The 16,370-nt window shown below is 28.8% G+C and overlaps 2 protein-coding genes across 7 annotated transcripts in view; one reads left to right on the forward strand and one right to left on the reverse strand.

Annotated features, from left to right (window-relative positions):
* Window positions 1-413: 413 nt before the first annotated feature.
* Ubfd1 (ubiquitin family domain containing 1) lies at window positions 414-4,902 on the forward strand. The gene is given in 5 exon segments (NM_001204997.1): window positions 414-746; window positions 824-1,284; window positions 1,343-1,465; window positions 2,384-2,572; window positions 4,372-4,902. Coding segments are annotated over 5 exon segments (885 nt in total). The 5' UTR covers window positions 414-733; the 3' UTR covers window positions 4,471-4,902.
* Window positions 4,903-7,569: 2,667 nt separating this feature from the next.
* The window catches only part of LOC100167688 (supervillin), a 32,464-nt gene continuing 23,663 nt past the window's right edge, over window positions 7,570-16,370 (reverse strand). For all 6 annotated transcript variants that reach the window (XM_016804634.2, XM_016804650.2, XM_016804642.2 and 3 more), the window contains 7 exons: window positions 15,748-15,996; window positions 15,225-15,397; window positions 12,398-12,524; window positions 12,041-12,235; window positions 11,456-11,796; window positions 10,278-10,433; window positions 7,570-7,777 (listed from right to left, as the gene is read on the reverse strand). In XM_016804634.2, coding sequence (XP_016660123.1) covers window positions 7,691-7,777; window positions 10,278-10,433; window positions 11,456-11,796; window positions 12,041-12,235; window positions 12,398-12,524; window positions 15,225-15,397; window positions 15,748-15,996 — 1,328 coding nt within the window. In that variant the 3' untranslated portion in view covers window positions 7,570-7,690. The remainder of the gene's footprint in view (window positions 7,778-10,277; window positions 10,434-11,455; window positions 11,797-12,040; window positions 12,236-12,397; window positions 12,525-15,224; window positions 15,398-15,747; window positions 15,997-16,370) is intronic.

A 16,370-nucleotide genomic window follows, 5' to 3' on the forward strand; every position in this document is an offset into this window, starting at 1 on the left:
TAATTTACTGTACAGCAGAGGGACACCCACTTGCCCACCTTTTTTATTTTGAATTTCTTTGAAAATTGAAATAGCACAATTTTTTAATTCCCTTTTTTAACATAACGTTTTTAGAAATTTGGGACTTGGGAGATAATATAAAAAATGCAGGAAAGTCGATTTCAAGAAGACTTGTAGTATCATTCTGTAGCCGTGACAATAATGACTATAATTATAGATAGATGCCCTATAGCCACGATAGAACAATAGCATGGCAATTCCGAGAATCTTCTTTGAGTTCTCGCGAAGCTGCTGCACTGTCTGCCACATTGATAAGCGACTACCACACTACCACAGTACCACTACAGATCATGACAAAATAAACTTTATTTTGTCATGCTACAGATTACCACTTAGCCGCAAAGATAACACGGGAATCAAACATTTTCGTATCATTCGTTTTTGTTTACCTGCTTAAATATTGTTTAATAAATGATGATCATCGTGACAAAGTATTTAAGTACACAGTGACGTCTAGTCAAGTAGACGTTCGTTGTGTCTTTTATCCGTTGAAATTTGATTGTGTTGCCGCATCTTGTCGATAATACGTAAATTGTTTTCCCTCGACAGAAAGCTCAGGTCCGTTATAAACCGATCGACAGGAGTTAATCAATGTGGGAACTGGACTGGTGGATTGAAATTTAGAATAAATTACATTGTTATCATTGTACGGTAGTTGTTGTTGGACAGCTAAATGGAGTCGCCTGGTAAGTAACTGTGGTTAATGGGTGCTGGTACCGTAGTATTGGACTCATCAAATTTGAATATTGGTATCTGATTTTAGAAGAAATAAACGGTCACAGCGAGGCCAAAGATGAAACAAAAGTAGCAGAATGCGCCGTAAAAGAAGAGACTACTGAATGTATTGCAAAGGAGAAATCTTTTGAAAGTTCCGTAGAGGAGATAACGACCGAAAGTGTTGTGGAGGAGCAAACAACAGAATCTGCTGATAAAGATGAAGCCTGTGATTTGATCCTTGATTCCCCGTCTGTTGAATTCACTATAATACACAATAAAGACAAATACACGGTTTCCATGCCATTAATGTCCACAATTGCGCAACTTAAAGAAAAACTGGTTGACATGATAGGCGTACCAAGCAAGATGCAAAAAATCATGATCAAGGGTTTGGCAAAAGACGATCAAACTCTAGAGTCTTTGAATGTTAGTTCCTCTTCCAAAATAATGGTAGTCGGTGCCAAGTTACAAGATATTGTAGCTGTATCTGTAGCAAATGTTGAAGAGGTTTGTAAGAATCGGTTTTTAAATTATTTCAAATTTATAATACTTGTACTTTTCTTAGGAATCGGGTTCATCAAAATCGGGATCATCGGTTAAAGAACCATTATGTAAGAAAAAATTGCATCTTAAAGTATTGGAGCGAGGTATACCTGATGATGCTTTGGTTGGGATTTTAAATATCAAGGTTTGTTTGTATTTATTAATAATAAGTTTATCAATGTATGTATCAGTAATGGGCAACAATATTGATATTGTGACAAATTTTCGATATTGATATTGTTTTATATTTATTTATTTATTAATTAGTTAACGTCAATCGGTAATTACATAGTTAGTAATATATAAACAAGTTATTGAAAATTGCATTATATTCGGAACTAGTTTCTTTTTCTTATCTTTAATTAGCTAGGTAAAGCAAATTTTTGAATTATTAATTATCAATTAAATATTTATATTTATTCATTTCTATTAATTATTCATTTTAATAGGTAATAACTAATAAGTACTAAGTAGATAATATTTAAAATGTGTATTTTCAATATTTTCAATACATCGTACAATTTTTGAAATCGCGAAACAATATTTGAAAAATCGGAACAATTTCAATACACAATATTATACTGATGCCCATCACTTGTTTGTATTATTTAATGTTCTCTGAAAAAATAATTTTTAATAATTTATTTAAATATTATATTTAACATGGTGTTTGTGATAAATTAATTTTAAAGACACTATGAAATTAAAATGCTACTTGGGCGATATTATCTAGGTAACCTTTACTCTGTCTCAAAAGAGAATAATCAGTCTGCCGATTGATTTTTATCAGTGTTGTGCTTTTCCCACCAACGACCTGGAGTGGCAGTGGTAGTGTAATTCTCAACAAGCCAATCGCATCATTCACAATATGCAAAAAGTAATTGTTCTCTTTTGCGACAGAGTATAGTTAAATTTTTCTCAACAAAAAATGTAATTAACATATTATTATTAAAATGTTGTAATTGTTAAACTATTGACAACAACCATATGGTGAAAACATATTGAGCCCCCTCCTTTTCACTTGAAATTATGGTATTATAAATCATAATATTTTGTATTTTAGGATCCATTACCACCACACCCTTTAAGTGGAATGCTTAATAAGCATGGGGGAAAAGTAAGACTGACATTTAAATTGGAAGTGGATCAACTTTGGATAGGTACCAAAGAACGAACTCAAAAGGTTGCTATGAATACGATCAGGCATGTGGTTAGTGAGCCAATCGAAGGACATGAAGAGTATCATATAGTGGTAAGTGTCTTTGCTTATTTTATACAGTGAGTACTGAGTAGATATAAATAATTAATAAATTATATTATCTATATCTAATATGTTAGACAGTATTATACTTAAAAACAAGTTATTTAAAGATTATAGTGATTGATTTCTTATGGGTTTAGTTTTTAAAAAAATCCTGATTTTATTCTTTAAATTATATAAAATATAATATGTATTATCTAGTTTCAAATAACTTGTTTTAACAGATTTTAGCTTGCCCTCAGAAACTTCATGTATATAATATACCTAATACTACAATCTACAAAATATAGTAAAATTGTTTTATTAAAACCTTGGTATAATTTGTATTTAGATATTTTGTATTTTATTTACTTAGAAATAATCCTAATTGTTATTCAAGTAAAACCAAGATATTTTTGTTTAATTTTTTTTTATACAAAATAGTACATAGGTACAATTTATGTACAAATACTATTTTTGTATTTGATAATTAATGGTTTTTTTAGGGATATATACTCTGTTCAAAATGAGATCATTAATGCGCGGCGACCAGTTTTCGTCAGGGGGCGGTCAGACATATGGTCAGACGCCGTCCCCACTACGGCGACGCGTTAGGCACTGCCACGGAACAAAGCCACGCCCATGCGCATAACTAGGCCGCCGAGTAATGATCTCATTTTGAATAGAGTGTAGGTATAGATTGGTTATATACAATTTTAATAGCTAAATACAGTTATAATTTACTTTTAAATGTCTTTAACAATTGTATCTTTTAAATTATATTATTGCAGATAGTTACTTATATAATGTGAATTAATTATATAATATTAATATTATCTCATATATTTTATCATTCAAGTATGCTGATGATTAACTTTCAATTACATAAAAATCCACAACTCGTTTGCCTACCCAACAGATTTATTTTTTCCCAATAAAAATAGATTGTTTTACTACAGTTTATACATTATACCCTCTTTAAGTTCGGTAAAATATTTTTAGTCTATGTTGTTTTGTAACTGTGGGTAGGATAATCAAATTTTTATACCTTTTGGTTTTGTTTGATATTTGACAAACATCGAAACATTTTTTTAACCTATTTTAATTGATAAATACTTGGATTAGTTAAAAATGCTTAAAAAATATAAAATATTTTTAAATTTAAAATATTTAAAGCATTGCCACCAGAAGAATAAATTATTAAGTTCATTACCTTCGATAGTTGAACCTTTTATTAACACGTTGACTGCGTACTGACGCCAATTGGCGTCCTAAGTTACATTCAGCAACGCGTTTGACGCCAAATGGCGTCTAATATAGATTTAAAATAAATGGTTTAAAATTCCCTACGCGTGGCTGAATATTATTTTATAATTATTTAGCGCGGATTAAACGCATGTTTTTAAAGATGTATACATACGTCGTTATGAGCAGTTTCTTTATTTTTTTTTAAATTTATTTTGTTTTTACTTTTATCATACGCACTGGGTGAAAACAGCAAAAAGACATTCGCAGTCTACATGTTAACAACAATTTGGTCATGGTGATTAATTTTAGAAACTGAAATATTATAACTTACAACATACTATGACTATATAATACATTCATCTATAGATTTTAGATTTAAATAAGTACCTAATAATTTTATAAATGTACCTATTCAGAATTAATCTATATGATCATAAAAATATATTAATTGCTACTTGTACATAAATTAAAGAAATAATTAATTATACTAATATGTAGTAATACAATATGAGAATATTTATGTATATACATTAAAGAATGTTTTTTGTCTATTTTTATCACAGGGTTTCCAGTTGGGAACAACAGAAGCATCTCGTTACTGGGTATACTGGGTACCAGCACAGTATGTAGACTCCATAAAAGAAGCTATATTCGGTGGTTGATCGTGTGTTGTTGTGATTCTAGTCGATTTTTTTCCATACAACACTTATTATTATATACATTCATTAAAAACAAATTATATATATGGATGTTTAATTTATTTTTAACAGCTCAAAATTTTGATTTCTATTATTATTCTTGAAAAACTTACCAGATTGTATTTATAAAAATAATTTTGTTTTCCAATACTGTAAATTACAAATACACATTTCCAGAACGAATGCCTGATAAATATTTCGATAATGTATAAAATAAAAATCAAGTTCCTCGAAATAATAAATTGTGTATTTACATTTACATAGTTTAAAACAAGTTAAACGCATCATTTTAAAATGTGACCGTTTATTTTACTTAATTTAATTATGATGTATTTTGTACAAGTAATATAAAAACTGAGTTTTCTGATAAGTGTTGTTTCTTATCGTATATTCAGACATGCATTGGTTATTTAATCATGTAAGATATTGATATATATTTGAAGCCATACTAAAATTGTTTAAACATACCCAAATTTAAAAGATTCACATAATATAATAACTAATAATTTTTGCACTACTTGTAAGTTGTAACATTGTAGGTATTTTGTGACAATAATCAACTATGCTCATGAATTAGATATACGGAACATCAAAAAAAAAAAATGATTAAAAACAGAAAACATAATGAAAACTAATACTATAAATTCTTATACTATGAAAAACAGTGTGAAAAAATTTCAATGTAAAATAATAGAATTGGCAGATAATAAAAATTAGTAAATGAAGATAGAAACAACAATTTTGCAGTAGATTTTTAATTATTCATTATTATTTTTTAAAATTATATACGAATACTGCAAGTATTCTTTGCATTTTATATTCTTTTAAGATATTGATAACGGGAAACATTTGTCATATAGCTTTGTAGTTTCAACTCGGCAACTGATTATATTATAGAAATTGAAAATATGATAAAAAATAGTGAATCACCAAATTACTTTATAATAATTATTACTCATTGCTGATATACTTATAATATTATATAAAACTTTATATTTTATGAAACTATTCATTATGCTAACTGTAATATCAAAACTCTAGTTGGATATTTGATACATTTAAGTTAATTTTGAATGTTTATTTATATTGTGTGAATATTGGTTTTAAGTTGAAATGTTGAATAATTATTTTTAATTTAAATAAATAAATAAATACCTAATATTTTTAAATTAATTACGAAACACTGGCATTACTCTAATTTTATTGAGTGGATATTAACCCTCAGTCACCCCTTCTCAGTTAATGAGTATGGTACTACACTTGTAAGTTGTAGGTTATCATTAGAATTAAAAATAGACAACGGCTTTATATTCAAATGTAGATTGAATATTTAATTTGTCTTCATTAAAGTATACAACGTTTAACATATAATTAGTCAATGAACGAAAATAATATGCAACATATCCTGGTTCTATGTATATTGAATAGAAATGACTATCAAAAGTCTTTGATTTAATTAAAAAAATTATTGAATAGGTGAGAAAAAAAATAAAACGCTTCAAAGATGATACTGATTATTGTTGTGACACAACAGTAGATGAAGAAATGGGCAGAAAGAAAATGTAAAAAATTTTCCAACAAACATTATTTAGATGATGAAGAGGATAGTGAATTATTTTATATTAATTTCTATGCATTTTTGATCCATTATTTTCATGTCAGGATTACAATGTCATGTGTAGTTTTATAAATGTATAGTTAATTTATTCAAATGAATTGCATACCTGGCAACACATAAATTGAAAATATAAATGACCAATGTATTTGTTTATTACAAATTTTATTTATTTATGTTAAAAAATATTAGTTACGGATGTAAATAATTTGACAAATGTAATTGACAACATTATTGAAATCACAAAAGGTAATATAAAAATAGTTGCTTGTGATAGGTTAAACACGTCAAAACAAAATATTTCGGTAAAACCAAAAAAAAAAACAACAATATCATTAATTTTAAAGCTAAATGTCACACTTGTAGTGTATTAATAATATTAGTAATTCACCAAGTGCGGATCCGTATTGATTGATTGGAGACAGTATAAATTATATATATACAAAAGAAATATTTTTTTTTTTTACAACTGAAAGAATATTGAAGGAACATTGAACCATACACTCAATACTTATAAATTATAATATATTATAAGTCTATGCACGGAACATTGTTGTTGGTTTAAGATCAAGGAACTTGAGGACATCATAATATAAATCAATTGGTGTACAAGGGAAAATATGGTAAAAAAGAATTATTTTAAGTGTCAAAATATGTTCATCATTAATTTAAAGATGGCTGCAACACCATTCGTGCAATTGTCTATATAGTGTAGTTCATCTGCAGTAACCACATGTTAACAGATAGTGGAAATGCAACAATATTGAGACATTTAATCCGTGACATGTAATTACAGAGGAACAGTTTTTAGTTCATATTATTGAATCAAAAACAAAACATTGCAGTAAGACATTACATCAAACACGAAGGTGGTGTTCAGCCGTTACACGGTATATTGACTTACAAATTTTGCATTTATGATAATTTGCAATAAGTAATGAAATAAATACTAAATTGGTTTCAGGAGGCGCATGCATTAAATTACAATTAAAAAATATATGGGTATTATTAAATACGTGTACATTTGAATTAAATTAAGTTGAGCTTCAATTGTTCTTGATATAAATAAATATATATAAATATTAATAGAAAAGTATGAAAATATTGAGACCTTTAATTGAAAAATATTGTTATTACAAAGAATCACAGCCTAAAAATAAAACAAAACAAATGAACATCAAATTATTGTAATTATATAAATAAAAAAATGTTGAGTATTCAAATTAAAGTAAAAAATAAATAGCACACAACTCGTGTTTTGAAAAACGTGTTATACATAAAGTGTTACAAGTTATTAAATGTCAGCAAACCAAAACATTAATGTAAAATATTACTTAAAGATATAATATTATACAAATAATGTTTTGTTTTAGTAACTTGTTACATCTCATCGTATAGTATAAGTAAAAAAAAAATATATTGTATCTCTAAAATGTAATAAATAAAAACTCACAGTAGAAAAATACAAGATTGCATACACAATACATTTTTTTTAATCCACACACACATACACACAAATAAAAAAAAATTCAACGACAATATAGTTTGAGTGGTTGATTTTGGATCGTATTAAAAGAGGCCGACAGACTGTTTGATTTTTGTACGCTTCCATTTCGGCAGTTGTAGGAATTCATTTTTGTTCATGTCTAATAAGCCCTGCAAAAAAATAATACAATAAAGATATCAGGCATATAAATGTATATTACAGGTGGAAAATAATTTCTCAGTTAATTTTTTTCCTCAATATGTTTAGGTGTAGGCATACTGTACAGTTAATATAAAATAGGTAGTGAAGTATACTGGATATTATTTACATTATTACAGAGGATTACTATACTATAATATTAATTATGATAATTAGTTAAATAATAGTATAATAAAAAATATAATATTGTTGTCGGTATATATTTTAAAAATTGTTCTCTGCTTTAAAGTCCCACAGGCCACAAAGAACGAACTGATTTTGATTATTTATAAATGTTCATTGGTAAAATATATTATAAAAACGAAGACAGCACAAGTTGCAGTGGATACTCTCAAAATTCACCAACATATGCCACTGATAACATATAGATGAGGATTTGATTGAATTTTTTTTTGTTTTTTTTTTGGGGGGGGGAGGGGTGGAACTTAAATCGACTTCATAAAAATACAAGCCAATTAAAAGGCAAACAAATTAATTTTTTTATTATAAATTTAGAAAATTATACAATCTTTACAAATAATAGTACAATAAGGATAATGGATGTTTTACATATATAGTGTATTAGTGTGGCTTGAATTATGTGAGTGATGAACCATTCAGAGAGGTAGGTACCTAATTTAGCATGAATTTATAAATTTTTAAGGGAATTTGTGTATTAAACCAATAAGATCTTGTGACCATTGTCACTTGAGCAGTCTAGGGGGGGAGGTTCTAGGGACGGAGATAAATGGTAGATTTTAAGCATGCCCACGGCAGTCGGTATGATTTTGAAGGCAATTTCTGAATTTAAAGTAGTATAGTTAGGCTGTTCCAGTGACTAGGAATGTGGAGATCTGTATGAGGGGAAAAATTATTATTATTTTAATTTTAAGATAGCTTTGAAAATAATTTTTGAGGGGATTAGCCTTCCCCCTCCCACCATATTAAATTCGTGTCTACGAAACTGGGTAAGTAATAAGTATCTACTGCTTTGTTGAGTGTAAAATAATCAAAATCATAATATGAGTTATCAGAAAAAAATTAGTAACATAGCGGTTATTTTTTATTATTAATTGTTCGCAATATAATACCTAATACGTTTGTTAAACTTTCAGGTTGTTGAGTCGTTGAGATTAAATAATATATTAATATTATAATATCCACATTTTTTTAAGATAGATCCAATTAACAATTACTCCACTCCACCCAATGTATGTCGTATTATATACTAAAAGAATATTTAGAGAATATAATTGGATTAAAATATTGCAGTTCTCGAAATATAATACCAAGTAGAATGTAGGTCTTCGAATCTTCGCTTTATACCATTTTAGCAGATTAATCTCAATAGTTGTTGAAAGGAGCGCACATCACAATTTTTTTTTATCCAAATTAATAAAAAGTTAAATTATTCTATACAGATTTATAAAAACTAAAAAAAAATGTATTATTTTAAGAGATATTGATAAAAATTTAAAACAGCCTAGTAACGGCACATAAAAGTTTTCCCCTTCACAGTTCACTCAATGATATTCAGATTTTAAAATTATAATACAATCGATTTATTATGGTTGTCGTAATGTCGTATCACAATTCATCACTACGACGCGACGCGTGACTATACTGGTGTCCAAAGTGGTTTGATAAAAATTACTCTGAAAATATCATTGTGTATAATATAATATAATATATTATATACCTATAACCTATAGTTACTAGCGAACAATTCCAAATCCATTTGAACTTCAAATGTTTATAAAATTAAATTGTGTATTTCTAGAATTACGAATAGCGGTAAGAACAACTTATCGAATACGATGAATACAGAATAACCATTAACCTTGAATACGTTCAATCCTTAGCTGTAAAAACTTAAAATATTTTATATTTTTCAACTAAAAAAAGTTTTGAAAATGTACGTAATTTAGACGAATTTTATTTAAATGTGCAGGATTTCAAACGCTTATATTATAATTTATAAGCTTTTTGGACGAGTATAAATATGTTAACACTTATATGAAAAAACGAAAATAAAATAAAATTAAATAGCTACAAATTAGTTTTAATATTTTGAAAATTACATTTTCTTTAAAAAAATAATAGGTAATTCAAAAAATATTGGAATATTTCAAGTTTTTAAATTACAAAAAAATCAAAAAAAATCGTTTGAAGAGACCGTTGTTATCTTTCGTGTGAATATTTAATTTGAATATCAAACGTTCATAGAAATTAATGCGGATTTAAAATATATTTAAATAAATAGTTAAATCCTATTTACTTATTAGGTAAGTACCTACCTAGTACCTACTTATGAAATATTTTAAGCAAACGTATATCATTATACATTACACGAGTGTGACTCTTTTTAAGTCTATTATAACGGAATCAGAATAGTAATGGTTATCTTTGTGGGTACTTATTATTCATTATCAATCAATTATTGTCTATTAATTATTATTATGAAAAGTGTACTTTGAACGAGGCCGGTGACAAGTAGAGCTCCAGTCTGGTGGGATCAACGCCGTCTGGTAGAGGTCTCTGAAGTAGCTGGGCGGCCGGATAGGATTCTTGAGTGATACGCGCCAACTCTATTTCGACAAGCTGCGTCTCACCAGGTTTGTGGTTATGCTGAAACCAAAATACAAAGTTTTATCTTCGGCTAAATACTTAATATGTAATATTAGTTTATTAGTTAACGTCTCGGAAGAAATTAAAATATTTTTTAAAAATTAGTTTTCTCTCGACTTCGAGTATCGAGAGCAAGATTAAAACTATTAAGATGTTTATCTACATGTTTATTCACAATACCCTGTCCTTTTCACCCAGTTCAATAATATATATAATTACGTATTAATTCAAATGTTAATATATCTTATAATTTATATTAATAACTGTCATGTTTTGTACAGTTTATGCAGTTAAACTGAAAAGCAAGCACTAGAAGCACTGGAGATACGGAGCTGGAGATGTATGGAAATGATAAGCTGGATAGCACGAAAACCAAATAAGGAAGTACATGAAAATGTTGAAACTAGGAAGAACGTTTTCTGATGATTGTCACTAATTAAATTAATTAAGAAGAGACAGTTGCGATTGTTTGGACATGATCTAAGACACCCAGAAGAGTTGCACACTATAATAGTAAACAGTATGATGGAAGGGAAAAAGAACATCCAGGACGACATAGAAATTCATACATCAGGTAAATTAAGAAAGATACGGGAGTCAGAAGTTCTAAAAAAAAGAAAACCGTAGCACGCTACTCGATATTAAGAAGAAAGTGTATGAATCATAAATATGGATTAATAAGTAACCATTAATTATTATAAAATTGATTTGTAATAAAATTGTAATATATTTTATTATATTATCTGTCTGTACTAATGTAATTTGATTTATTTATTATAATTGACATATTCCTTTTTTTTTGTTATGAAAAAGTAAATATAAAAATACCTAATTAATGTATTGATAGTAATATAGCGACCATACAGTAATTTTCAAAGAATTGCACCATAATATGCACCAAAATATCGATATATCTTTTGATTAAAAAAATGTCTGTATATAGCTATTTAATCAGTTTTACATTTTTATTGTAAATACCCCTTCCCCCTCTTGATTAATTAGGGTGGGATGAATATTGTTACCTTCATATTGATTTCAGCGATGTCGTCGCGGTCGCGCCATTCCGGGAAACAGTCCGTAAACCGGAGCGGCTCGAGTCCGGCCCATACCAGAAACGCTTTCGGATCGTTGTCATCGTCGTCGCCGTATTGTCGTTTCCAGTAATTTAACGCTGTTTGCATGGCCGCCCTCCTTTCGGCTTGAAGTCTGGTCGACGATGATCCGCGATGGTTTAACGCTGTTGCTGTTAAGGTAGCGGACTCCGCGTCAGCGTCATCTCCTTCCTCCGCCGTCAACACCGCCGACTCGGGCCACCATCCTTGCCATAGCCACAGCTCCTCGCCCGTGTCAAGCATGAACGTCGCTAAACGTGAAAACGAAACAGCGGTTTAAGACATCGTTAAATTCTTATCACCTATTTATATAATTAAATTATTTTTAAAGAATAGAAACCATTCATGTGCCATTATTCAATACTAAATAATTAGTTAAAATATTTATCAATGACTAATTTGTAATTACATTATACGAATCTATATTTAATAAATAAAATGAATACATTTGAAATGTTAATGTCATATTATAATAGATGACTACAAATCACCTACCTGGTTGGCTGACGTTGTACAAGTGATCTTGCAAGTACGGATACGGTGATGGCACGTATGCACCAGTCACCAGCGATGCTTTGAACTGCCCGAGAACTGACGAGAAATGAAACAGTTTCATATCGCTTGCACCATGTCCGACCGGCCGAGACAATTGCTGGTTGCAGAGTCTCCGAGAGTTCTTGCAGCCCAGAGCTATTTATATGAATACACAAACACACAATAAAATATTATATTATAACAATATTATGCATATGGTTGCCTGTCTTCGTCGTTATTATTATAATTTATAATTTATTCGAATTTTCAAGTCTTTTATACGCCTCGAAATCCTCTATAGTTTTTCATTTCACGTACCTCTGAAGAAATCTAATGACTCGTTTGTTTCACTAACAGTCTTCGGTTCCTGCGGGACGACGCCATCGGCTAGTCCTAATTCCCCTCCGTCCAATTTTGACAGACTACCGGCCACTTTTAACGATAGCTGTAATAATATATATACACACACAATGTAAATTAGTTAAGGTTTAAAAGTTTAACGGAATGTTTTTACGGCATTACAAAAATTTTAAAAATTAAATCATCACCATTAGGTATGTATGAATATATTTATTAATAATATCGATTTAGAAGAGCTATCTACAAACCCAAAAACTTCATACACCTAGTCCTATAGTCCCATTATAAGTTAATTTATATTCCTATAGTTATGGTCACGGTCACGTAGGTCCTAATTAGAAATAGGTATATTGTATATATGTAACATGTTTATACTCGTAAATATATTGTACACGGAAAGACGACACTACAAAATGTAAATCCCATTATGTTATATAATATCAATAGACAATAAGTAAACATGATACCAAAGTATATAACAGGTACCGCTTAATACATGAACATTTTATATTTCAAAACTAGCGGCTAGTTTTCGTGCCACAAGATGGCCTCTACCCAGTGTGCATACTTTATATTTTCATGATGTGAATTTCAGAAATACTCGCGTATACTATTTGTCATTTAATATTTTAATGTTATCGTTGAAAAAAGCAAAAGAAGCTCACGAAATGGTAATTTTATCATTAATTTGTTATTATTCGAGCGTGATGATAATGAAATTATTATACGATTACGTGATGAATGCTACATACTCGCATTACACAGCTGTATCGTTTTCTCTCTCATTAATTAACTGTTATTATGCTGAGTTGACTGTATTGAGATTTAGAGCAAGAATATAATGAATTGATAAATTTCGATACATACTTAAAACGTTAAGAGGCGTGAGTATGTGTGCCACTACACCCATTAAATTTATAATGTATTACGGTCCTATTATAGTAATATAAAGTCATTGATTTTAGACTATGAAGTATGAACACCTATATTAATTATTGTGTAATGTATATAATTTCGGTGTTATATATGTTTTAAGTTGAGGGAGGATTGATTTGAAACTGAACAACTTACCAATTTTTAAATTTAATTAAAACGATCACTGATCTCTAAGGCAAAGGAATATATGTTCAATATTTTTACACTTTTACTAAATATTTATCATGTTATGGACGCCGACCCCGTAGACATCTTGTTTCCGTTGTACAAACGTACATCAAAGCATATATAGTAGACACCGCTTATAAGACTCACGGATATAAGGTTCAGTCGCTTGTTAGACTCAAAATCGTCTGGAACGGCCCGGACGTATCAAAGTACATAAATATAAATCGGTTTAAGACTCAAATTTCGTAAAATAAATAGTAGAAAATAAACTTTTTTGGTTATAATTTAGAAATTAATTGGTATTGAAAAATTAAATAATATTCGTGTTGATTATTTCTAGTTTCTGTTGGTACCTTATAACGTATAATAATCTTTATCGCAGATAAAAGTTCACATTTATCGCAACGATTATCGTTATTCGAGCTGTCCATCACCGTGGTACTAATTTCAATGTACAATATGAATACGAACAGTATATTTTCGGAATATTGGAACAAAATATAAAACAAACCAAAATTACAAATTTTTTTCAAAAACAATTTAAAAATATATAATAAATAATAATATTTTTTTATTAATGTGTAATTTTTAAAATATTTTTATATGTAATTATAATTTACTTTTTTTCTTATCAGGATTATTGAATTTATTCAATAATAAGTAGGTACCTAGGTAGTATTATGTAATATGTGTTAAAGTATTAAAATTGAAGCAAAATATGTAGTAAAATAAAATTTATAAATACGTAATTAATTTTTTTTTCCACTTCGCCTATAAGATTCATTCGGTTATGAGACTCACTTTGTGCTGGTCTCAAAGCGTGTCTTATGAGCGGCGACTACTGTAATTTATATTCAGCTGTTCTAATATTGTGTAGTTAGCTTTAACATTAGAGTGAATCGATTCATTATAAAACTTAAATATAAGGACATTTACCATGGTACGACCTCGTGAGTTTACAATATTTCAATTTTTAAACTAGTTACGAAAATTTTAAAATTGTAATATTTTACATATACTCATATATAATTGGCTCTTAACACTGAACTTTTATATATTTTTATCTTGTCTTAACCTGTATAATATAGATGTTTACTATTACATTTTTTTTTATACTAAAAGATTTAAATAGAATTACTATAATAATAAAAAAGAATACTTAATTTGCATCTTTAAATTGATATTTGTCCAACTCTAAATAAGTTTATAATAATAAATTAATGCTATTTACTATTTTAAAGATATTTATTTTTGATATTTCAATAAAAACCGGACAAGTGTTCAAATATACTTTGTTTATAAACGTTAACAAATTAACGAATTTTAACAAATTTTGAATCTTAAAAAATTGACAACAAACCGTTATTCGCAAATAAAAAAAACCAGTTGATATATTATAGTTAAAAAATAATTTAAGATTTAACATAAGCTAGACTCATCTGAAAATAATACTATATTAAAAAACAAAACAAAAAAAATACTCGGTACTCGAGAATCATGATTGATTCGGTACTATAAATATATAATATATATATAGAAAACTTATATACTACAGTATGTTTAATTTGTCCGATACTAATTAAAATCTAAATTGTGTACTTGATAAACACAAAATTGAATGGTAAATTGATGGTAAATCACCACATGTTAAATCTAACATTATAAGAACGAACATAAGTACCTCTCTGATTGCATCTGAAGATCCGTTTCCGTGCCAAATGAAAACTGTGCCGTTTTCAGAGTTGAGAAGAACAAACGACGTTTGGCTACGTAATTGCGTTGTAGAACACAATACCTCGGTTAAATGGGCTTCGCTCTCATTCGCCCCGTGGACCATGAATAGACGCCAAGTGCCTGAAATTGGTGTATTTTGATTTCAATCGTCTCATATATATTATTATAGATTGTGAATTCGTGAGCATTCTATGAAAAGGAAATTAGTGCATTTTAAAATCAAGTTTGTTTTATATGTATTATCGTCAAAAATATACTTAAAATGGTACGATTATATTATTGGTACCCGCACATTACATCCATCTATACAAGTAATCACCATCCTCCAGACAAGAAAAACGTATAATTTTAAATTAAATGTTGGTTTGCTCTATTTTAAAATTGTTTATCGAAACGACCAGGATTGTATAATAAACAACATTGAATCAGCTCCATTCAATTTAATATAATAATAATGAATCAATAATTACTTGGCGTTCCATTTCTCTTGCCACGGTAAACTATCGCAGTCCCCTTGAACAGATTCCAAAACGCCGGCGGTTCGTGACCTTGGTCAATCCTCAACTGCGGTCCCTGTTCTGTGTCTAGTTGTATAGTCAACAAAGCGGCTGCACCCTGATCGTTTTGCGTAGCGTCACGACCATGCCAATACCAGTACGCACAGCGATTTCTGCCAGAAGTGACCATTCGACGGGACGGCAACCCGCTAAGTTCTCTACCTGTAGATAATCGACTTGAAGTTAAAATACAGTTAAGTAAATATTGATATCTTATACATATCTACGTATATCATTATGGTCATAACGAGCCTAAAATTGAAATCAAGAGCATTCTAGTGATGGCCAGACCTCAAACAAGGTTTATATACTTTTTATAAATTATAAAAAATATTTCCAACTTTTCAAGTATAACGTAACAAAATTAAAAGTATTTATCAACCAAAGATTACAATGTACACTCAAATTTTTTTTTAAATATTGTATTCATTTTTAGTATAAAAATAAATACTAGATTAGTGGTTCTCACCTCTTCTATTCTACGCTCCCTTTGTAGATTTTCAAAAATCCCGCACTATCCCTATAAATTGAAAAAA

This window comes from Acyrthosiphon pisum, chromosome A1 (genome assembly GCF_005508785.2).
Source record: "Acyrthosiphon pisum isolate AL4f chromosome A1, pea_aphid_22Mar2018_4r6ur, whole genome shotgun sequence".
Lineage (NCBI taxonomy): Eukaryota > Metazoa > Arthropoda > Insecta > Hemiptera > Aphididae > Acyrthosiphon > Acyrthosiphon pisum.